The sequence below is a fragment of the Anser brachyrhynchus genome (assembly GCF_964034855.1).
Source record: "Anser brachyrhynchus genome assembly, chromosome: 16".
NCBI lineage: Eukaryota > Metazoa > Chordata > Aves > Anseriformes > Anatidae > Anser > Anser brachyrhynchus.
Window position 1 is genome coordinate 2612783 of NC_137734.1, and position 22432 is coordinate 2635214.

General features: G+C 43.9%; 1 protein-coding gene across 6 annotated transcripts in view; it reads right to left on the reverse strand.

Moving 5' to 3' along the window:
* Positions 1-2741: 2741 nt before the first annotated feature.
* Positions 2742-22432, reverse strand: part of COL20A1 (collagen type XX alpha 1 chain) — a 45810-nt gene continuing 26119 nt past the window's right edge. For all 6 annotated transcript variants that reach the window (XM_080557830.1, XM_080557827.1, XM_080557828.1 and 3 more), the window contains 19 exons: positions 21024-21062; positions 19194-19332; positions 17308-17450; positions 16787-16896; positions 15796-15954; positions 13705-13782; positions 12978-13064; positions 11000-11053; positions 10379-10474; positions 9815-9868; positions 9408-9461; positions 9014-9067; positions 8217-8288; positions 7724-7759; positions 6291-6357; positions 5525-5713; positions 4562-4639; positions 3637-3792; positions 2742-3127 (listed from right to left, as the gene is read on the reverse strand). In XM_080557830.1, coding sequence (XP_080413956.1) covers positions 3114-3127; positions 3637-3792; positions 4562-4639; positions 5525-5713; positions 6291-6357; positions 7724-7759; positions 8217-8288; positions 9014-9067; positions 9408-9461; positions 9815-9868; positions 10379-10474; positions 11000-11053; positions 12978-13064; positions 13705-13782; positions 15796-15954; positions 16787-16896; positions 17308-17450; positions 19194-19332; positions 21024-21062 — 1679 coding nt within the window. In that variant the 3' untranslated portion in view covers positions 2742-3113. The remainder of the gene's footprint in view (positions 3128-3636; positions 3793-4561; positions 4640-5524; positions 5714-6290; positions 6358-7723; positions 7760-8216; positions 8289-9013; positions 9068-9407; positions 9462-9814; positions 9869-10378; positions 10475-10999; positions 11054-12977; positions 13065-13704; positions 13783-15795; positions 15955-16786; positions 16897-17307; positions 17451-19193; positions 19333-21023; positions 21063-22432) is intronic.

Below are 22432 nucleotides of genomic sequence, written 5' to 3' on the forward strand. Positions count from 1 at the left end.
CAGCCCTTTAAATTTGGGCAAGCCAAGCTACAGAGTCTTGGAGAAAGCTTTCTCAGAGCTGCTTGTTAGCAGTACTGCTAGGGAGTCCTCTGTGCTTATCGCATCCTACCCCTGAGGCTGGCTTAATGCCTTATTATGATGCTTGTGGCAAAATAATCTGTCTCTGAAAGGTCCTCAGCCTCTGACAGAATCCAGTTGTACCAGGCAGGTCAAATGCTGTAGTTAGGATAAAAAAAAAAAAAAAAACAAAAAAACAAATGTATCTTAATTTAAGGGCTGGAGGATGGAAGATTTAAAGATATAAGAAACTCAAATGATGTGATATCACACTACACACCGTGTGGAAAGTCTGTATAACAGGTTATGTAAGGGCAGTACAAAGAATGAGCAAATCAGCACAAAAGCTTTCCTTAAGGACAGAACAGAAAGGTAGGTAAACAGGAATTATTTTGCAAAGGTGAGGAAAGAGTAGGAATTGGTGGGATTTTGCAGGGACATGCTAAATTTATGCACTGAGATTAAATCGGAGTTGTCCAGAAAACAGGATTAAATCCAGAAAAACTAATATCCAAACTTTTATTTGTAGTGATAAAAGCTTTGAGAATGAAGTCCCTACTAGGAAAAAAACCTGCAAGGGAGATTTTAATACTTCATTGCTGCTGCATGCCACTGTTTTTAACTGCAGCTTGCATTAAAAGTGATAAATTGGGCCAGAAAAGCCTGAAGCATACTAAGGAACAGTACAACAGGGAAAGCAACAGGTTGTATTTAGCAAAGAGCTAAGGGAATATTAATATCCACAAACAGCAGGTTTCTGTATTCACTGGCAGAGGAGGGAAGCGCAATTTGGGGAGGGCAAGGTGTCCAGTGAGATGATGTTAGTCACATTCAGAGCTGATTGATCAAGAAAAATAAAGGAGCCCTGTGACAAATCACCTCCAGTTAGTAGGTTTGAGCTGACAGAAATACAAGATTGGAACTGGGAGTTTGGCTGCCCTAATGTACATCAAAAGCATAATTATCTGCAAAACGCACATGTTGCACACTGAACCACTTATTTTTTCCAGTTTGTGGGTGTTTTATGGGACCAGGTTTAGGTTCTGCCATGCAGAGTACACCTTTTGCCTCCTTGCTTTTCCTGCCTTTTGTTTTGCATCTTCCAGTTCCACAGGTATTAGGTCTGATATCCAGACACGAATGCAGAAGCATTCTGCGCGCAGCTTAATGTAGGTTTCATAGGTCTATTTTCAGAGTGTCTTCCTTTTTTTCAAAGAATGGGAAAAGCACAAGTCAAAAGCTCTTTGACCTGTGTAAATGGAAACACCTACAACTCCACAACAGGCACACAAGGTGTCTATCCCAATAACTGCAGCTCTTCGCAGCACTGCTTTCACAAGGCGCTGTATGCTTCAGTTCCTCTGACCTCTCCTTTTCCTTCTGGCTGGAGCCTTGCTGATGGTAACATCTAGCATAAGCTGGAAAGATTTCTATTTTATATTTCAATGCAAGTGTGAAAAGCTCCAAAGTGAACAGAAATGTTAATTCTATCAGCGTGGTAGTTCTCTGGTTTTTCCTATATTTCCCAAAGGGACCATATGTCATACTGAAAATATTAATTCTTGGGAGTTGCTAGAGAATTAACATAAATTAAGCCAAGAACTACTTTAAATACTTACAGAATGCAGTAATTGTACCTTTATATGACTTTTGTTCTAGGGTAAATCCTATCCACATCTGATATGTTCAAATATTTCTTTAGCAAAATTTCTTAATTCTGTAGGATTTGTCCACAATGTCAAGAAACAACATTTGGAATCAGTGTCCAAACAGCTTCATTTTCTTAAGGCAAACTTTCTTAAGGCAGTATTTATCTGACAATTCTGTTTCTAAATGTAAATGTGTTTAAGTTTTTGAAGGTTGGCTACTGCCATATGAATACCCAGCTGTACGTAGCTGCGGAAATTGCACATCCAAATCAGGCGCAGAGGAATATGCATCACACTCTATATTTTGCCTCTTAGTATCTTTAAAAAAATTATGCTGATATGTTGTGCTCAGTTTTATTTTTAGAAACATGAAAGATTATGTTCCTCCATGTGTAGACCCCAGTTCAGGAGCAGTCGTTTGGTAGCAGGGGCAGTTCATAGGTGGTGGGACTGGGCACATCCTAACATAGTGCAAAGGACATACATTTCTATCAGCATCTGTACAGTTTGTTGGGGATCCACATTAGACTATGGATCATGCAAGGAAAGGGGTGTAACACTGCAATTATCTCCATGTCATATAGATAAAAGTCTGACTCAGAGCTATTCAATATTCTACCTGATAAAATGCAAAGTACCTACTCCGATTGCAGGAGGCAGAGGTGGAAAAAGCCAGCAGGTTAATCTCCAGCTCCTTGCTGTACATGGCTGTGTACAGGCAGGCCTGTTCTAAAGCTTTGCTTGACAGTTATCAAGCTCCAGAGAATGAGGCTAAATGCTTGGGTTTGTCACATAACGGGAAGGTTATCACCCTGTCTGCAGCGCTCGTGCACGTAACACCACTGCAAGGAAGCCATCAGCCATTTGTCAAAAGCAGAAACAGCCCAAATGGTGCTAGATTTTGTTACCTTGTCAACCAACACTCAATTCAGTTTTGCTCCAGTGGATTTTTTGCATCTTCGGGCATGAGGTGCTGTTTTTCTCTGTGCTGGGGACCCAGAACAACAAGTGACAAAAATAAACCACAGACAGACAAATGGGAAAAAATCTGTTATTTCTGAGCGTTTTGTAGAGTCAGAATCATTCAACACATTATTTCTTTTTCTTACAAGTCTGTCAGCCTGCACCTCTGGCTGTGTTTGCCTTGCTGTTGGACATGCAATGAGTTTGAACACTGCAGTTGTCCAGCGCTGAAAAACAGAGCAAGATGCCTGGGACTCATCTGTACGCAGGCTGGTTTGCTGGCTGCAGTGTTTGATTGACATGTCCGTATAGAAATGATGGGACATTAAAAAAAACAAACAAGGCATTTGGTGTTCAGGTTGCTGCTTCTCTTGGAGCATGTGGCGCCTTCACCCAGAGATTTCCAGGGAAGAGAACTGTCCTCGGCTGCCTCTGCATCAGCTATCAGGGGATGAAATCTGCATGGGGAAACGAGATGAGGCCACTGAGTGAGAGAATAAATCAGTGTCACATACTGAGAAGGAATGGTGCAGAATTAATTATTTTCCCTTGTAAATCTTTTGTCTAGTGCCAGTGGTTTAATTCATTTTCCAGGACTTTGTACAATCGAGCCTCCATGAAATATGTATGTAGGCACTGAGGTATTTTTTACTCTCTATCCAACATGGAAACACTGTCAGGGACATTAAGAATAGAAGACACCTCAAGATCACTCCACCTGCTCAACTACTACTGCAATTATGTGTTAATCTATGATGGATGGCCGAGGAGTAGCTGATTGAGCTGGCTTTTATCCATATTAATGGACTAATTGCACATGAATCATTCTGATTGCAAAGGAGGCTCTTGCAGGACTGACATTGCCTGAAGGATGAACAAAGGTCTCTGCCTAGTTTAAGTTAAGAGAAGTAACCTGAGAGATCAGTTCTAAATTCGTAACTTTTGCATTTAGATAGTCAAAACTTACCTCTTCTACCTGCTCCATAACATCCAGAGATATCACAACCCCCTGGATATCCCGACTGGCCAGGCTGTCCCCTGACACCAGGAAAACCTTGAGGACCAGTGTTCCCAGGGTAACCCTTTGGACCTGGTTTCCCCAGCACAACTTCTCCTGGTGGGCCTAAAGAAGGAGAACCACAGTAAGCCATAGCACATCTACTGCTTCGATATAACACCTCTTCTATACTTTCCCCATCCTACTTTTCTGAGTATTGTTTCCTCATTTAGGGGAAAAAGTTGGGCCTCTTCTGAATCTCAGTAACTAGAGGTCTTATCTTTGACCTTAAAGGTGACCGGCTTGGCTAAAAATGGAGCCCGGTTCTGAGAATCCAAAGAAAGCTCACTTAAGTGTCAATGCAGAAAGTCACGTTAACTCCAAGATCCATCTCAGAGTCATTGTTTTTGCAACTTTCTATCTCAACTATAAAAGTTTAAATACAGAAGAATGTGTTTGGCCACACTTTCTTTATCGGTACCTGTTTGTTAAGTCTGTGGTAAACCCCACCTTGAATTCAAGTAACAAGGATCAGGACGGAGGAGCACGCCAAATCCTAACAGATTACTTGGAAATCCTTGTGTTTCACAAGCTGAATTTTCAAAGAGATTCTATCCCTTGAACATCCGTTCTTGCATGCATAAAGACAGTAACAGTAAAACTCTCTGGATGTGCTTCAGGTCCTTAAAATACATCATTACATAAGAATGGGTACCAAAGGAAGGAGGCTGCCCGGAACAGTCTCATGTCTTAGCAGAGAGGAACCAGCCAGGATGCTGCGGTGGGAAGGTCGATCAGTCCCACCACAGTGGTCCTTAGGTTGAAGATGCTTTGAATCTGGCAGCCGGTGAGCTGCAGTGGCTCCCTGGGGTCAAGACAGAGAGGTTGCATTTACCTGTTCTGCCTCTGGGTCCCTGAATCCCTTCCTTGTTGACTCCAGACATCCCTTTTTCTCCCTTAGGTCCCGGGGCACCTAATCACAGAAAACAGACAAGTGGCACTTCACTGCATTTTGCATTTCAACCTGAGTTAATGCTCCTGCAGCCTCCCCACCGGGCTCTTTCCTAGAAGTTGAAGTGAAAGAAGGTCACAACCTCTTGTGAAACAGAAATACCCATTTCTTTGAATTTTCTCAATGCACCTACTCTCTTTTACAGAGCAAACAGTTGTCCATGACAAACAGTACTCTATCCAGCATTGATCTGCAGCCTAAAGTAGCTGAAAAAGGAGATTTTTCACAGAAAAATTCAAAACACTATTATTACTGCACTGGGCTGAGTATGAGGTCCACTCATGTTATTCACATTGCTCATGAATCATCTCATTGACCACATGCTAGTAAGTCAGGTTGCTTTGCTGTTTTCTCAAGAAATTGCTAGCAAAAGTAGTACATCTCAATAGATAAGGTGCATTTTGACAAAATACAGTTATTATGGTATTTTTAAGATGAAAATATTTTGATCAGCTCTGCCCTTAAGACTGTTTCTCGGTGAGATCTGTCTTCTGCCATCTCTTCACTCAGCAGGCTGGAAACATCTGCAGGTTGTTACTTCCCATTTCTATTCAGTGACATTTTGATAAGCTCCACAGGTCCCAGCTAAATCTGAATATTGCCAAGGAGTGAAACAGTGTCTCTAGTTACTTAGAGGTGTTAGGTCACTGCTGAAACCAAGGCTTTTTATTTTATGTTGACAGGCAAATGTCTGCAAATCCAAACAAAATATATTTCCACCGTTCACTGTCTTGTGCAATAGCTGGTGCCCCTTCCTGAGATTATATTAATCCCCTTTTTTGGTTATATACAAGGCTTTTGTTGCTCATACTGTGACAGAAACCTTATAAACGCTTCTGTCCATACCTCTTTCTCCAGGATATCCATCCTTTCCTGGCTGGCCAGGGATGCCATTTTCTCCTCTTTCTCCATTGCTTCCAGGGGGACCCGGAGGACCTGGTGGTCCTGGTTCTCCAGGCTTTAATCTTTCTTCCCAAACAGGAACTGGCTTCCTTGCATGTTCATGGATGAATGAGTCAAATTTCAACACATGAGCTGAGAAGGCAAGACAGAAAATGAAAGTTTGCTTGCCTAGGGAATTCAGAAAAGAGACTAAATCTGAGAATGTTGCCTAAAAAGTTCCTTAAAACTACCATTTAGTGTGAAAATGTTATCATCTCAAACTGAGAAAGCCAGAAGCTGAGGAGGAGGATGGACAGCTGAGTCATTGTTTTGCTGTCTGACCTTGGGCAAACCACCGCTTCTCTTTGTGCATCACAGCACAGGAGCTTTACCAAAACTGACTCATCTCAAGAGGAATCCGCACAAATCACTGAAAGAATCATTTCGTTCATATCTGAACCTCTGCCTTTTGAGAGAAAATGAAACTTTGCAAGGAAGAAAAGGGTTTTCCTAAAAAATATTTCATGAGTCTTTGTGCTAATACCACCCAATAAACCAAAGTAGCATTGAGAGCCTGTGGTGGGACATCTGCTGTGCATGGTGCTCAGCACGGCACAGGACAGAGGAGATCCCTAGCTCACTATAGCTTCATGCCATGTTCCAGTGTGCTTTTGTTCACCACTGCCAGAGAGGCTTTGACAAACCCAGGAGTCAGGCTGGTTATACTCACTCTGGATCATTCGCTCACAAGCCTGGCTGACGAGCTGGTAAATTGTGGCCAAGGACTGTGGTTCCCCCTAAAGTGAAGCATTATATATATATATATGTGTGTGTGTATACACGTATATACACACACACACACGAAGTATTAATATATTTTATTAATATGCTTTAGAAAGGATCAATATCATAACGCAGGATAGCTTTCTGCCTATTATTTTGTCAGCTTGAGTAACAGAGATATTAATCGCTAAAAAAATGCGGCTTTATTTATTTATCACAAAGTTCTGAAGCCGTGAAATTGTGATTGGAAAGCATCAATAATTGCTTTTCTCCCACATAGAAAAGCACAGAAAAACATAGACTGTATCGCAGTGATAACTGAAGGTACCAAAAGAGGGAAAGTAAATTTCTCTCACAAATTTCATCAAAAATGATAAGACAGTCTAACTTAATATTCTGTGATATGTAAAACTTTAAACATGATCAGATATTACAACGTCCTATCATTGTCTAAATCTTTTATGAATATTGATTCTTACTCTTCCTGTATTCTGAATAAATTATATCTGATGGTTTCTTTGTAAAGTTTTAGTAATGCAGGGAAAAGCAATAAAAATGTAAAAAGCTGCTTTAAAATGAACATTGACTCTATTTCTGAAAATTCATAGTTAACACATTGAAAATTTCTGGAACCATTTCTAAAATATATATCTCTGGCTGGACTACTGTGCAAATTACCAGGACTTAAAAGCTTGGCAAAACACCCACGGGAGGTAACAAGGAAAGTTCCACTGGGGGGGGGGGGGGGGAGAAGTACAGAAAAGGAAAAGCTGGTGGGAATGGAAGGAGAATGATATTAAAAATTATATTTCTTAGGAATTAACTTGAAACAAAAGCTGTCTGTCAAAAGTAGCTTGCTCCTGTCTGAAGCTTAATTCACCTAAGTCAATCTTGGCAATGAGACTTGGTATCCTAGACAGAAATAGGATTTCTTTTTAACCATAAGTCAGGATGAGCAAAGCTTCCTCTCACAATAAAAAAACCTTCAAAGGCAGTGTGGCTCTCCTGACCTGAAAGGCTCTGTGCCAGAATATGCCAGAGGTTTGGGACAAATGAACCCTCTCTTATGCAATACAGAAGAAAAACAAACAAACAAAAAAAAAAACAGTGAAGTCCAGTGTTTTTGGTTTTAACATCTCAGCAATAAATGGATTGTCACTTGGCTTTTCTTCTTCGCTACTGCAATTGGCACTAAGCAGCTGCTTATTATTTATGTCCCATCAGAAGAGCAGGTGAGTGGAAAGCCACAAGCTATAGGTACATTAGGCTATTCAGCACTAAAAAGGTCTTTATGTGCTGTAAGCACAAAGCAGGTTATCACATCCACTCTTTTGAGTGTAGGATGTAGCTGTGTAGCTGCCCAGTGGCAGAAAAACTTACTTTCTCTCCTCTTTCTCCTTTTGGACCTGGCAGCCCCTACAAGGAAAGCAAAAGGAAAAGTCAACATCTAGGAAGAGGAGAAGAAAATAAAGCAGCTGGAGCAGTGGCACCATGCACCATCAACGGGGATGCAGAAATTCCATAGATACAAACTTAGGTTTCCTAACACAGTGGGTGGTTTTTAACTCCTGAGAATAAGCATCCGACATCTAGACACAAGGTTGCCCCTAAAAGCCCAGTGCTGGCTGTTAGGGGTTAGACGCTGAATTTTGTGTAGCTGTAAAAGTACAGAGAGCAAAGGGAGGTAGGGTCCATTAAATGCTTTGTCAATAATTAAGTAGCCTGGGCTTTGCATATCCTTATGAAAGGTGAGTGTGAATTAAAACTCTTCTTTAGACACTGAGGGAGAGCTGCCATAGGAAGAGTACAAGCTCGCTTGTACTTGGTGTTTTCACGACTTGACCTTCCCTGAGACCCACAAGCAGAAACTTACTGTTGGCCCAACATCACCCGGAGGTCCCTTCTCGCCACTGCTGCCTCGGGAGCCTGTCACCCCTTGGAAACCCTGCAGACATTAATTACAAGATGCAGATGAAAGTCCAGACACTTCCTAACTTTCTTTTTCTTTCTCTTCAAGGCTGATGTCTCCTTACAGCTCCAGGGGCACCAGCAGCTTGAGTTTGGAGGACTCCAGCAAGAGCATTGTAGCCTTAAGGTTTTTGTGAGTACCTCATCCAGCCATGAATGCAATGCTAAGAATGTATCATGTGTGAGTCATCCTCACATCATCTCCTGTTACTATCTCAACTACAGTCAGGCCAGCAAAGCTGAGTTTTACCAATAAACTGCAATGTGTTTTTTACCCTACAGGCTTTAGCTCCTTCATTACATATTCAGATTTAGAGAGAGCCTAGAGCATAACCCTTTTCTTCAGTCTGCCAATACCATGCTGCTGGCTTTTTTCCTTTCTTTTTTTTTCTCCTTTTTTTCCCCATTTAAGACCTGTGTTTTCCTTTAAATCTTTACAACTGTAAATGCAGCTTAGAGAGTGGGAAGTGAACTTCACTTGGTCATCCCTTTGTGAAGTTTGTGTTCTTTGGAGCCTATAAAGGGAAGAAAAAAAGAAGGAAAAAAAAACACTAGAAATACTTTCATTTATTGTTTTCCAGCTGTTATGTTTAAGCTCCTTGTTTTTTCCCTGACACCCCTGGATGACAGATGGACAGCAGAAACCTCAAGCACCTGCTGGGGAAGAGATTCCAAAGAGATCTGCATGTCCCATGTACTCACCCTTGGTCCAGGAGGTCCCGGAGGCCCAGCAGTGCCTTCTAGTCCCCTCACTCCCTACAAAACCAAATCCAGTCAAACATTATCAAGAGGACTCAAAGAGACACAGTAAGCAGTGAGGTGGTTTCTCCCTGTGATGCTTTTACCAGGAGCTTGCCAGAAATGGGTAAAAAACACATCTGCCAAGCAGGCAGGAGTGTTGGCACCTGGTCAGTCATGCAAATTTGGCCAAACCTGACATTACCCAGTATTTCTTTTTTTTTTAACTCCAAGCCCTCTAGCTTTGTGAAAATAATCACTTATGCACCAGTGCATTAGGAGACCTGGATGTCTGGGGTACACTCAAAGCTGGACTTTAGGCACCCATGAATGAAAACTGAAAGATGAGGTATTTTACCTTTGCACCTTGAAGACCATCCCTGCCTGGAGCTCCCTGCACACCAGGAATGCCCTGTAAATCAGAATTGCTGGGTAAAGTTGGCATCAGGTTATCATTGCCCTACTTCATCTTGTAACACGGGAAATAAGAAAAAGATGGAAGAAGAAAGAGAGTTATTCATGAAACAGAGCAATCACTGTCACCCCACCGTTAATTGCATTATCTCTAGCTTCCAGACAGGTCTTTCCTTCTCCCAGCAGCTGACTCAGTTTCCCTTGGGAAAGTGCTGATGACACTCCGCAATGAAACAGTTTTCAAGCAGACAGCAGGTACAACTCTATGGGTTTTTAGTCTTGTTTTAATTAGTTAATGGAGAAAATGGGCAAATCCTTGAGACAATTAAACGGAATGGTGTCTGCCATTACCTGCATGCCAGGACTTCCAGTGTCTCCTTTTTCTCCTTTTATACCTGGTGGTCCCTTTGAATTAAAATAAAAGCACATGGTTAAGCATGCTGCAACAGCCTTTAAGGGAAGCAGCATCCTGCTGCTACATGTCCACATCCCATATTGCTCCTGTGTGATGCTACGGGGAGCTTTGCAACCACAGCACGTTCATAGGGATTCTGCTGTCCGAGACACGCACGCAGCAGCCTCCACCTCTGCTCCTTGCCAAGCGATGACGATCGCTGCAAAGAGAAATGCCTGAATTCTGCTCTGGGCTTGTTTTCATTAAAGGCACACTAGGGAGAGTCTGGACAGAAGCAGTTTTTTGCCAGAATGACTAAATCCAGGGCCTCATCAGCATGAAGAAAGCAATCACCACCTCTCTCTAGCACAGCTGTCTAGCTGTTAATAAGGATGATGTCAATACATAGGCCAGGTTTGGGGGGGGATAGAGGGGGACGATTACTGGGACACTGATTTCTGGGGCCTGTTCTAACTGCAAAGAGCAGGAGACAGAAAAAAGCAGACGAAGAGATGACATACCACAGGACCCTGAATCGTGATTCCTTGGGAGCCTGGCGAACCTTGCTGTCCACTGGGGCCCGCTGGCCCCACTTGTCCAGGTGGGCCTGGTTCACCCTAAAGCCAAAGACATGAAATCAAAGAAAGAAAGAAAACAATTGGCTCCTGCTCTCCACGTGGGCTGTGCTGCATGACCTGAGTCAGCATGAACCAGGATTCAAGATGAAGTCAGGGCAGCGAGGGAGTCTCCAGTAACCTCAGCTGCCTTTGCCTTTTAGGTGCAAGGTTTTGGTGCATCTTCCATGGGAGAAAATGACAGAGCTGCAGCTCAAGCACAGCACTAAACTGACCATTCTCCAGCAAAGCTGCTTTCTAAGAAAATTGCTGACCACATACTTTGCATTAATTCAACACCATCAGGCCCATCATCTCAATTTCCATAGCCCAACTGAGCATTTAATTAATAATGTGATCCCATCCTCCTCAGTGCATCGCTTTCTAAGTCTCTGTGCTGCAGTGTGGTAGATCCCAGCCCAGGGAATCAAGCTCACACCAGGACCGAGAACACCCAGCCGCGCATCCTGCCTCTGATGCACCCTGCAGCAAAGGAGGCCAGTGGTGGTGCTGAGCTCCAGGACTCACCTTGGGCCCCGGCTCCCCCTGCTCCCCTTGCGGTCCTCTCCTCCCAGGGCTGCCCTGCCAGTAAGACACAAAGCTGTTGTTAATAATATCGTAATCCTTATAGCAGTGTGAACAGGAGCCTAAGGGACGGGAGTTGGTTCATTTTGCTATACACAAACAATGGAAGATGATTCCTGACCCAGAGAGCTCACATGCAATGGGGATGAGAAAAAAATATTTTGAGTCACCTAGCAAATGTGGAAGAGGGGAGGAGAAAGGACAGCACAGCCCTGGGTGCCAGGCAGTGGCTGCACTGCGCTCACCACCAGCGAGGAGAGCTGAAGCTTTAACCTCTTCAACCTCCTCCCTCCAACCCCCCAGCAAATCCATGCAATAAATGGAGAAGGGGTCACACATGAACATGGGAAGGTGCTGGGGAAGAAATAAAGAGGGGCTCATGCCTGCAGCCCTTCGGGACTAGGCTGGTGTTTGTAACGTCATCCCAAGAGACAGATGCTAAGATCAGGGACAATATCTGGTGCTGGGGAGACCAGCTCAGCTCTGCATCCTCAGAACTCCTGGATCAGACAGGAAACTAATCTTCTGGCATGAACCAATACCATGTGAACCTTAAAATAACACGTGAACTTAATCTGAAAGTTTCTATTCTTGAATCTAGAAAAACAATGGATTTGGATTAAGGAGCACAAGCAGGCAGCTTTGCAAGAAGTGCTTTCAGAAGCACCCAGAAGCTCATTTCAGAAGTCAGCAGGGTCTGATCAAAAAAAAAAAAAGAAGGACAGCAACACACACAAGGGGGGACACAGCTTTGCTGGCTTTGAGCAAAAAGAGTTTTAAATGTAGCAGCGAGTGCTCTTGTAACCGCAGCAAATTACCAAGGGCTTGATGGTGTGAGAATAAGGTTGTGTGTCAAAACTGTATTTTCCCTAATGCTTAAAAGAATCCTGCTCTTTAAAGAGTTGTACTGCAGAGATGTTTAAACCACAGGGCCATGCGAGATGGTAATTATGCACTTATGATATTGAAGCACTCTGCGATAGCGGAGTGTGCTGAGTAATTAAACTTCCACTGGAATGAGCGTGTAATTACTCTGCATCGAGGAGCTGTTCTTTGCAAAGCATGGAGCTGAAGTCACAGTGAAACCACAGCTATGTGAGGGGCAATTTAAAGCCTCATCATGTGAGCAAGGAGGCCAAAGTAGTTTTGTGGTTGCTTTCCACGAGAAAACCACCTGGAGTGGCCAAAATTGGGTGCCCTGGGCAGGCTGACAGGTTTTGGCTGCTGTGCGCACATAAAACAGTTTCCCTGAAACTTATAAAATGCAGATTTATATTTTTATTTTGATAACCATTTCCTAGCATCTATTTAGACTGTTTCCTGGAACACACTGCATACTTAAAGACTTATCACTTTCCTAGTTTTCTTCATTGTTTCCTTGCAGGTCATGTTCACTGTGAAGAGAGCGAGCCCTGGGGACAGGCAGGACTGCCAAGTCTCCCCTTTCTCTCTAGGCTGCCCATAAGTGCAGACACTTATCAGGCTCCCACTTAACAGAGAATCCAGACAGAAAAGGTTTTTTGTTGTTGTTGTTGCTTTTGCCTTTTTTTTTTTTTTGGTCTTTTTGTCTTGTCATTTACAAAGAATTTCAGAGCTGGTGATCCACGAAATCTCTGCATGCACACGCACCGAGGGTGGCCTGTCCCCCTCTCCTAAGAGGATTAATGTGGCACGGGGAAATGTTCAGCCTGCTCCCAGTGCAGCTGTTGCACTCCCAAAATGCTGCAACGTGCACAGAGAAACAAAGCTCTGGGGTCTGTGCTGGGCAGCAAAGAGCTACTCTCTGCTTTTACCTGGGATAACGACCTCACTGAGCCCCAGGAATGTTATCCTTATGCCTGGGGTGCCTGAACAGCACAAAGCAACACCAGTGCATGAAATATATGCTGTTTTCGAGGAGCACGTGGAAGGGTGAACTTACAGGGGGTCCTGGAGGTCCTGGCAAGCCTGGGCGGCCAGAAGTGCAAGAGCAGGCAGGAGCTAAGGTCGGGCAGGTCTCCTCGTCCCTCTGAAAGGAAAGCAAGCCGAGGTGGCGTGAACAGCTATGGAGCAAAAGTGGGATGGATGACAGGTAACATTTTCAGTATTTCAAAATCCAATCTTTCCAGTGGAGAAAAACACAAATTTTCTCTACCACAAAGAGATTTTTGTAAAAAATCAAGTGCCTTATTTTCCTATCAAATAGCACGTTTAGACTTTGTATGTATATACATGTATGTGTATATGAACCAGCCCTGCCTGAAATTTGCATGACATACAGAAAGATAATTTGCTCCTTGCTAAGTATTCACACGCCCCACAAAGCAACCTTCTGTGCTGGGGATTTGAAGGGAAGAGCAGAGGATGTTGTGCCCGAGGGCTGAGGGCTGGCAGCAGAACTTTAGTATTATCAAGGTGCTGTCATAGATGGGCTCAGGACAGGAGGGATGTGCACTGCTTTGGGATTCAGAGTCATCTTGCTTTTTGAAGCAGACACACCTTGGTTCACTCCACCAAGACACATCCTGTTGATATTCCCAAGAAATGAGGAAAAAGTGATTTGTTTCTTGTGTCTACCACTATCATTTGCAGTGTCACTCCAGTGCCACAGGAGTGTTCCATCATCCCCAGCTTCGTCTCAGCTAGCAGAGCCACCCCTCTTGTCTTACCAGTGCAGGAAGATCACAGCATCTGTCCTCCTCTGCCCCTAAGCTGTTGCACGCAATCTGCAAAGACTGCAGCTGGAACTGGAGGGGAGAAAAGAGAGGTGACAAGAAGGTAGCATTGGCACACAGGATCCATCCCCAAACTTCACGATGTCCAAGTGCTAGAAATAATCTTCAGTGATGGTTTGACAGACTCTGCCACGTAGTCCCAGCAGTAATCGTGCCCCAAAAGCAATACCATAAGTAGCAGCCCTGGCCACTGAGCGATTTACCAGCCTGCAGGTCTCTGCTAAGCCAGTCACCAAGCAGCTTCACACCAGCAAAAGCCAAGTCTCGGATTTTTCACACAAACCCACAGCAGCAGGCAGGTCCCCAAGTAATTGGGTGTCAGCATTGCCAACGTGAAAACAAACTTCTCTTCGCTCCCTTCAGGGGAATAGACATAAGAATACAATGGCAGCAGCTCCCAGGAGAGATGTGTTCCCCTCCCAGGAACCCTGTCCTGTCTTTCTCACCACATCCCTCACAACTGCCACGTCTTCCCATTGTGATTAACGCAGGAGCATGCACTGCAGAAAGCTAAACAACAACAAAAAAAAAAAAACCGAGGCAGAGAGGATTTTTTAATTTCCTTAACACTATTTCTCATCTGTTTTTCCTTCCACTCCATGCATTTAACGAGCAAGCTGAGGGAGTGTAGCGCACAGCATACAGATAGGTGAACCCCACAGATCGAGCAGCATTTAAAGATATCTTAAATAAAACAAGGTTCCACAATAACCAGTGATGAGACACTGTCTTCTCAAGGGCAGCAGAGCTGTGGAAGATGTGAAGCTTTGCCAGGCTTGAAAAGCACCGGGAGCAGAGATGGCGTGGAGCTGTTCGTTAGTCAGCTACACCTCGCTAGCTAGCCGTTAGCAAGGAGAATTTAGGAGGGACAGGGAGAGCACTGACTCCTGCCCCCTTGGCTGCTGTCTGACAGGCTTGTGATCAGTCTAAACTGCTTATTAAACTGCTAACACTTGTTTAGGAAATAAGTAAGTACTGCTTGAATCCCACTGTCCCCTGGTTTGTTATATAGCTGATCCCATATCTTACAGGCAACTCCAACGTCCACTTTTTCCCTGGTACATCCCAGACCTCTGCTTCCCTCTTTGAAAGGAGGCAGGTGGCGATGCACATGGGACAAACTGTTCTTTTCTTTGAAGCAGTGGAAGTTGCAGACCAGCTGATGTTCCATTTTCCCCTAGATTCCTAGAGCTAGAAGCAGAACCAAGGAGAAAAATCTTCACAGCCATGAGTAACTTCCTTCCTACAGTCCCACTGAGCAGTTCCCCCTAATTCTGCATGTTTAACATTGCTGTTTTGTAGGGTAAATATGGCAACAGACTCCCAGGCAATGGCACACATGGCTGGTTTTGCCTTTGGACAATTCACGGGGCTGTCACAGGGACAGCAGTGAGCCCAAACTTCCCCTTCTTCTGTCCTCCTGTAGGGAGCGGGCTCTCTGAGGGCTCTACAATGCAGTAAGGGCATGCCTGCGGGCCGGCACTGAGTGTTGGGGTTGTTTTAATTCAAATTGCTGCTGACAAAGAGCCTCTATCCTGAAGATGGTTTTCACATCATTTGCATGCAGACACCCAAGCCCAAGCACGACGGAGATCGAGGCCCCTCCGGACCTGTTGCCCTCAGTCACCGGCATTGCCAAGTGCCACTCAGCGGGAACAGATGCCACGACCTTCCCTTTCAGAAGCAATTTCCTGCCCCTCCTGTCCGCTGCAGCCTGCTGGGGCAGGGTCTGCACTTCCCCATCCCAGAGGATGTAACATTGGAGCAGGGGACCCGCTGGCGCTGCTGCCTCTGCTCACAGACCTCAAACAGAGGTAGGAGGGGAGAGGAAGAGAAACACTGCGCCAGGAAAGCTCATTAAATCGCAGAGATCAGCAGGATCAGGACACAGTCCTGCGTCACAGCAGCCTTCGGAGGCGTTCAGAGCCAGAACGACATGAGATTGCACGTCTCTCCATCTGCCTACCCCAGCCAGCTCCAGATTTAAGCCCCCGGTTTCCACAGTGTGCCCCTCCTGGGACTCACCGATGCTGACCCGCTCCTGGGCCCTCTGGTCCTTGTCACTTTTCCCAGCATGATGAAGCCAGCAGTGGAGATGCTGCCAACGGTGTTGATAGGTTTCTCTGCTATTTTCTTACAGTCCAGATAGAGTTTGATCTTGAAGCGGCTCACTGCCACGTGCACCTGGGTGGAAAGAGCCAGGCTGGACTTCAGCAATGTAACACGGAGACTTTTAAACACATTAATGCCTTCCACCCAATTCCCAGAGTTGGAAATTTAAGCAAGAGTCCTGGTAAAAACAAGGGACCAGCCAGCCATCCCCATGGGAAGTCGCAGCCTCTTCAACAGGCAGCCCTGGTGGATGGGCACTGGACTAGGAGAACGGAAGCATCTGCAGAGACAATAAACATTTTGTGGCCAATGAACCTGAAAATAGCAGCCACCTGCAGGTTGCTGTGAGCACTCTTCATTCCCTCCTGCCTCTGGACAGAGCTCATCACTGCCCTTGGCTCTCAAACTGTCCCTGGCTGCCCCCTCTCAGGCATTTCTGACACCTCTTCCACAGACTCCTTGCTAAAGCACATATATGAAAATACGTGCTATGCAAGTAAGTACCAAAATGGCAAATGTATGTATTTTACAAGGAATTAATTTAGTATACATGCTGTGTATTTTATTCCTATGCCATTTCATGTTATTACCATATATTGCATATAAAAATGATGGCCGTTTTGTGTGGCTATAATTAACCCATCCCCATTAGCATTTAAAAAATGAGTCAATGTGCAATGCATTTTAAGAAGCAATCAATAAAATTGCATTTTGCACATGGGATGAACCTAAACTCTTTACCATCATAAACTTCAGCACATCAAATAGGTTTGCTGCTTCCCTAGCAATCTGGATGCAAAGTGCTTATAATCGCTCCTCACTTTGCACAATACACATTGATGGCAAAATACTCTCAGACAGGAATGAGATAGTGAGCTACATTTCTCCCTTTTTTGATAAGGACCTTATGAAAGCTCCCATAGAATATCTTCTTCACTTCCTGTTGGTCAAAGGAGACTTCCTGCAAGTCAGCCTTGTAGTCATGGTTGAAATAGGTCAAGGATTTCTTACTGGCTACAGGGAAAATAGGACAAATAACAACTTAGAATTAAAAGAGAATTTGATTTCACCCACATACTGAACAATAAATAAGTAAATAAGCTTAAACATTGTGAAAGGCTTCATATGTTATAATCAAATATTTCTAAACAATGGAAAATAAAGATAAGAGGTGAAAATAAAGAATATATTACAAGTAGAATAAAAATGAAAATACAGCTTTTAATTGCACAGGGAAGCATTTAAAATGTGATGTTGACAGCAACAACGAAGCTTCCTGAAAACTGCTGCTGTATAAAAAATAAAAAATAAAATAAAATAAACCGTAACCCCCCCAAATATCCAAGTGAATACCCAAACGAGTTCTGCTGCCTGCAGAAACGTATGCAAATACCTGGTGTTAACGTATTCAACATGAAACCTTACGGTCAAGGTTAACACCGAGGAGGGGCTGGAAGTCCTCGTCTGTTATTTGCCACACGGCAAAGGGCTCCTTGGGGGTCTCGGGCAGGAGGCGCAGGAGGAAGCTGATGGTGTGCTCGGGTGGGATTGCAAAGAGGTGGATGTCGCTGAAATGAGACAAGCCAAGGAAACATCAGTTGCATAAAGCAGTAAAAGCCAGCAGACAACATCCTTCAGACAGGGTTCACCCGTCACGTTTCTTTGGACAGCTTGGAAAAGCTTCAGCCACGGGACCGGAACGTGATATGCCACAAGAGAGCCTGGCCCTATTTTGTGCATCCCTCTCAGGCTGTCAAACCTGAGCTGAGTGCTGAGCACATGCTGTGAGGTTCTCGAGGAGCTTCCCCTGGTGCCACGGGGAGACCCAGGTGGAGCAGTCGGTGTCAGTCCATCACTGCCAGAGCTGCCCCAGGGAGCGCCAAAGACACAGCAAGTGCAGATTTAATGCTTGTCAAAATAGAGCTTACAAAAGATCAGACAACCTGTCAAGCTCCAAAACTCTTGCCCAAGCATCCTCTTCAAAATGAAGGAAGAAGGGTTATCGCGTACCATGGGGTAAAATTTTAAGTCTGATCAGAAATCAATAGAAATGCCCTGGAAGGATAAGCACAGAGCCCCCAGAAAGAGCCCTCTGCTCCCCACGTCCCAGCTGCAAAATTTGGGCTCAGCTCTGGAACTTCTGAGCATGCAGCAAAGCCCATCAGCAGCTGCTGGCAGGGCCTGGCTTCGTCTGCAGCCACTGCCAAGCTCGTCAGGGAGCGCTGGGCAGAACTGCAGGGGGATGATGCAGGGAGGCGAAGAAGGTCAAATTGGTTATGCCTGAAATACATCTGTAATCTGAAACAAGATGCATTTGCATGGACGTATACACAACTCATCAAGCATCTTTTCAGGACTGATTCATAAGTAATGTCAGCTTCTTATTCTCTCTCTGCTTCTGATGGTGTAATATCCTTGGAGAGGCATACGTACCAGCTGAAGAAAAGCATTTGCCCATGATTTTCCAAGTATTTACACCAAAGAGCTCTCTGAATCTCCCCCATTCTGTGTACTCTAAGAAGATTTGCTTCTTTAACTAAGATTAGGCTGAGCCAGTGCCTCAGTAATTAGGCTTTAAACAAAGTAGCACTGAATGTCAAGAGTCAGATCATTCCTGATTTATTATCATTAAAAATGAGTGAGGTCATGGGAGCTGCCTGGCCCCTGGGACCCTGCCGAGAAGCCTCGTACACAGCAAACAGGGTCAAGCCACAACCCTCGGTGGTTATTCCTTCTCATCAGTAAAGATCAAGCTACTGAGAGCAGCCAGGAGACAAATATTTTCTAAAGTGAAGCTCTGTCTGCAAACCAGAGATGCTGGGAGGAGGGACGGAAGATGAAAACTTGACCTCAAAATGCCATCACTGAAGTGTGCGTGGCTGTGGGCAGAATGCCTAAAGAACTGTGCAGTGCCTGCACACGACACAAGCCTTATGTCCATCGCAGCAACTGACACTGCAAAATAAGTGATTCAGTAAAACGGAAAACCCTCCACATGTGAAAATTTTTGGCTGCACAAAAATGAATAATGAATACCCATGTTGTGTCCTCTTAACGTCTGCAGGATGTATCCCATGCCCATCTTGAGGCAAGTCCAAGGTTAATTTCTTCATGTATTGAGGAGAAACATCTGACATTCTTTTCAGACAATGAAAAGTTCAGCTCATCATCTTTACAATTTAATTTTGAAGTTGCCGGTGGGGCTTCATCATTCATACACAGATCAGTGATCTCCCCTTGCCGTGAGCACAGCTAATGTGTATGCATGAACCCAACAGCAAGCACAATGCTGGTTGCAGATCTGCTCCCACCTGGTCCTCTGGGTGAGCTGAGTGTCCCTGAACAGAGTGAAGGTGCGGGATCCGCTGAATACGAACGGCTCCATGGCTACGCCTTTAACGGAGGAATATTCCTTCTCTACTAAGCCAAACACTTCCATCATATCAAACCCTGGAACAGACAAAGAAAAGCAGAAAAATAAGTGGTTAGAGAAGAGTGGCCAAAAAAAAGCATGATGGTAGAGCAGGTAGAATGAGCTTCTGGCTAGCATGGAGCAACAGGAGAAAAGGCCACAGCAGCAGACATCAGCAAGGCTGAACAGATTCACTAGAAACCTGGAGCATGTTCCACAAGTGACAGCCAAGGAAAACAGTTTGTGTCTGTACCCTCTGCATACATTTGCTGTAATTGCCTCTTGGAGAAGGATGTACTAAAGATGGAGACTGCCACAATTTTGTTTCCAAATCTCCCGAATGAAAAACAAGTGAGAAATTACTCTAAAAAAAAAAAATTCTCCATTTCAAATAGATGCAAAAATATTATCTTCAAAAGACATGGAACTAGTCCAGTAATTGCTGGCAGGAAGAGAGAATTATTTCTGCTCTGAAATGCTGTATATGTAAGAGTCACAGAAAAAGGGAAAGAACTTTAAAATACGAGCATTTCCATTTCTCTCTATTTTCATGAGGCACCCAGGGGTGACCTGCCTTATGCAGCCTACAGAGGTTCTCCCCTGACATCTCTGACATCGCCTCTCCAGCTCAAGCAGCTTCATCTCACTTCCCTGGCTCATCATTAAAGCTCTGAGTCATTTTCTCATTTCAGTTTTCTGTTCTGTAAGACAAGATCTTGCAATTGGGATTCTTTTTTTAGTTTATCTGAGTTTGCAGCAGGGTGGGATGAAGGAGATAGCTCATTGTCTAGCAAATGGAAGGGCTACAACTTCATTACAATGTGAGCTTTTCGGTCTGGATTCCCTCGCCCTTCCTCTATTTACTGTCGTCTGCAGTTGCTTGGTTTGAGTTATTTTGTTTTTGGAAGTTGGTCCAGGGAGCTCTTTTTTCCCCATAATATTACTAGGGTGTTTTCTAAAATAAACAAACTTGAGCCGTTCATTTCTGATACAGGTCTCATGGCACTAGAGTTGCATTAAAACATGCATGAAATACAGTAGTGTTAAGATGCAAAACAAAACTCAATTCACAATTATAATCATATTGTAACATAACCATATTAATACATTGTGAGTCTGCCATGTAATGATTTCAGCAATTTCTTTTTGCTCTCCACCCCTTTTGGTCCCACCCCACTGCATACATTTAACTTTGTGCGTTCACTAGAGCAAGGAAATGAGCAGGCTGTCCCACGCCTCAGGTACAAGCCTTAAGCAACACATTAATTCTGTCTTGCACTCAATGAATAATAATTATTCATATATAGCCAGATTGTTTGAGCAGGAAAGACAGACTCACGAAATAATAGCCCAAACCCTGATGGGAAGAGCAATCACCCTGGATGCAGATGAGAACAAGGGTCAAGTCCCTGGCAGAGCTGCAATTTAACCCACATCTTCCATATTCTATAAATATAATCCAGCCATTCAGACTGCAGCAGTATCTGTCTCTTTCCTGGCCCTCAGCTTGAAAAGTGGTCTTCACTGTCACCATTTGAAGGGTCTCAGGTCTTACCTGATAAAGACTGTTTTCCTGTTTCGTTCTCAGACTTCTCCACTTTCCCTCAGGGCAGGAAAACCATTCCCCCCCCTGCCCCGATTAGCTATTGCCTATTTCTCAAAAAGCAAGACCAGATATTGTTTGCACCCTCACAGCCCAGCACCATGTAGGCTTGGTATGATACCGTACCTCGTATGGAACCTGCAGCAGAGCTGATGGTGGGGCAGGCTGTGGGAATAACAGGGAAAAAAATTAGGGAAAAAAAGATAGTAGGGGATTACTAAAGCAAAACAAACACAATTCCTCTGGGCTGAGCAATGGAAAACAAGGCAAAAAACAGTGAATATTATAATATTACACAACTTAATTTACAGTCTGGTCTTGAACCTTTATATATATATATATGGAGACAGGTAGAAAAATTATGTTTATGCAGACATAAAGGTTCTTCCTCGCCTTGTCCATCACAACAAATAAAAAGATTGTCTTTCATCATCAAACATCTTCGTGATCACTTTCTTTTGACTAAAACACCTAGCACCTTGCAATATGAAATAAAAGGGAGCATTATGTTCTGCAAGCTTCTTTTTAAAAACAGACATCAAAACACATTTTTTAATAGTTCTTTTACTTAAACATGCATATTAGCGATGCTATAAAATAAAGAAACATACCTTCAGTTCCAAATCTTATACCTGAAGCTCAAAATACACTTAGCAAAAATTCAAGCATCAACCTGCTTTTTGTTTGTTCGCCTTAATAATAGCCAGGAAGGGAGGAAAGATGCAGTGCTGCACATGCACTTTGACATGGTATAAGACATGGCTTTGTGTCGTCGCACACTCCAATTACATGGATCCTTATAGTATGCCAAGTTTTTTGCTCTTCTTCATGCTTGAGAAACATGAAGAGTTCTGGCAAAGTTTTGCAGGTCCCCTTTCAGAAACTCACTTGGTAAATCCTCTAATATTCCACAGAAAGCAAAATTCAAGGACGCTGGGGAAAACAGGCTGTAACGTGAGGCACCACGGTTACGAGCACTCTCCATGTAAATGGTTCGGGTAAGGGAGCATTTTAGAAACCAGTGCACGAATGCTACTTTCAGTTATCTGCTGCCATTTAAATCCCAGGCCATGGATGCCAGATGGAGCTGGGACAAAGGGAATGCTTGATGCAAAATGAGAAACATCCCTGAAAATCAAGGACACTTGACAAGATGGGTTATTTCATAAGTGATTTTCTAGGTCATCTGTATAATAGAATCTAGCAGATCATTATACTGAGGCTTCATTATAACCTTTATATTGCTATTTTTACATCCATGTCATTTCACACCTCATCAGAAATGCAAGGCTTCCAATTGTCCATACCTAATTTTGTTTAAAAGATCTAAAAATGTAAAGGTGGTGTCCCATTCTCCCCATGGCACATGAGCTTCCTAAGTCCACAGGAGGTTCAATGTGATTATTCATAATCAAGTCATACACAAAAAGAAAGGGAAAATAAAGCAATGACTTTGATGGTCATGGGACTGCTGAATCCAAGAGTTAAAACACAAAGGCTAACAAGATCTCAAGACCTCCATTATCTGACCAAAC